The 787-nt window shown below is 63.2% G+C and overlaps 2 protein-coding genes across 2 annotated transcripts in view; one reads left to right on the forward strand and one right to left on the reverse strand.

The window, feature by feature from the left end:
* Positions 1–536, forward strand: part of DLK2 (delta-like 2 homolog (Drosophila)) — a 9,990-nt gene extending 9,454 nt beyond the window's left edge. The window contains exon 9 of the mRNA XM_010863236.1: positions 3–536. Coding sequence (XP_010861538.1) covers positions 3–349 — 347 coding nt within the window. The 3' untranslated portion in view covers positions 350–536. The remainder of the gene's footprint in view (positions 1–2) is intronic.
* The window catches only part of ABCC10 (ATP-binding cassette, sub-family C (CFTR/MRP), member 10), a 20,635-nt gene continuing 20,273 nt past the window's right edge, over positions 426–787 (reverse strand). Inside the window, 1 exon segment of the mRNA XM_010863237.1 lies at positions 426–429. Within this exon segment, the coding sequence (XP_010861539.1) occupies positions 426–429 (4 nt within the window).

A 787-nucleotide genomic window follows, 5' to 3' on the forward strand; every position in this document is an offset into this window, starting at 1 on the left:
GGCTGTGCTTGTACCCGCCACGGGGCCCATCCCTCACAGCGCGGGCGCCGGGCTGCTGCGCATCTCCGTGAAGGAGGTGGTGCGGCGACAGGAGGCCGGGCTGGGCGAGCCCAGCCTGGTGGCCGTGGTGGTGTTTGGGGCCGTCACTGCCGCCCTGGTCCTGTCCACGGTGTTGCTGACCCTGAGGGCCTGGCGCCGGGGCTTCTGTCCCCCTGGACCCTGCTGCTACCCTGCCCCACACTACGCCCCAGCACGCCAGGACCAGGAGTGTCAGGTTAGCATGCTGCCCGCGGGGCTCCCTCTGCCGCCTGACCTGCCCCCCGAGTCTGGGAAGACCACCGCTCTGTGACATAAGTGGGAGCTTTCTGGGCCCCTCCTTCACCTCCTAGGGCGCTTGGACTGGAGTGGCCCTTTCTCGCCACTCCTCAGCTGGGGTACACACACTGAGGGACCTCAGCCTCATGCCACAAATATTATTTTTTTAATACACAGAATGTAAAAATGGGAATTTTATCAAATAAAACAATGGACGTGTATGTGGGCTCCTTTGCCAGAAAAAGTCTGCCTGGAGTCCCAGATGCCAGAGCGCCAGAACAGAGGCCTGCCTCTGGGGAAGCCACGGGACTCTGCCCGCACAAGGAGTGGCTTGTGAAGAGGAGCCCAGGGCGCCCTTTCCTCTCTCTGGAGGAGGGGGAGAGGTAGAGACATGGAGGAGTGTAAACCATCGGCAGTGGGGGCCGGGCCCTCACGGGGAGGAGCGCACTCCCCGCAGGCTGCTCTGCAACAG

Source organism: Bison bison, unplaced genomic scaffold, assembly GCF_000754665.1.
Source record: "Bison bison bison isolate TAMUID 2011002044 unplaced genomic scaffold, Bison_UMD1.0 scf7180017864487, whole genome shotgun sequence".
NCBI lineage: Eukaryota > Metazoa > Chordata > Mammalia > Artiodactyla > Bovidae > Bison > Bison bison.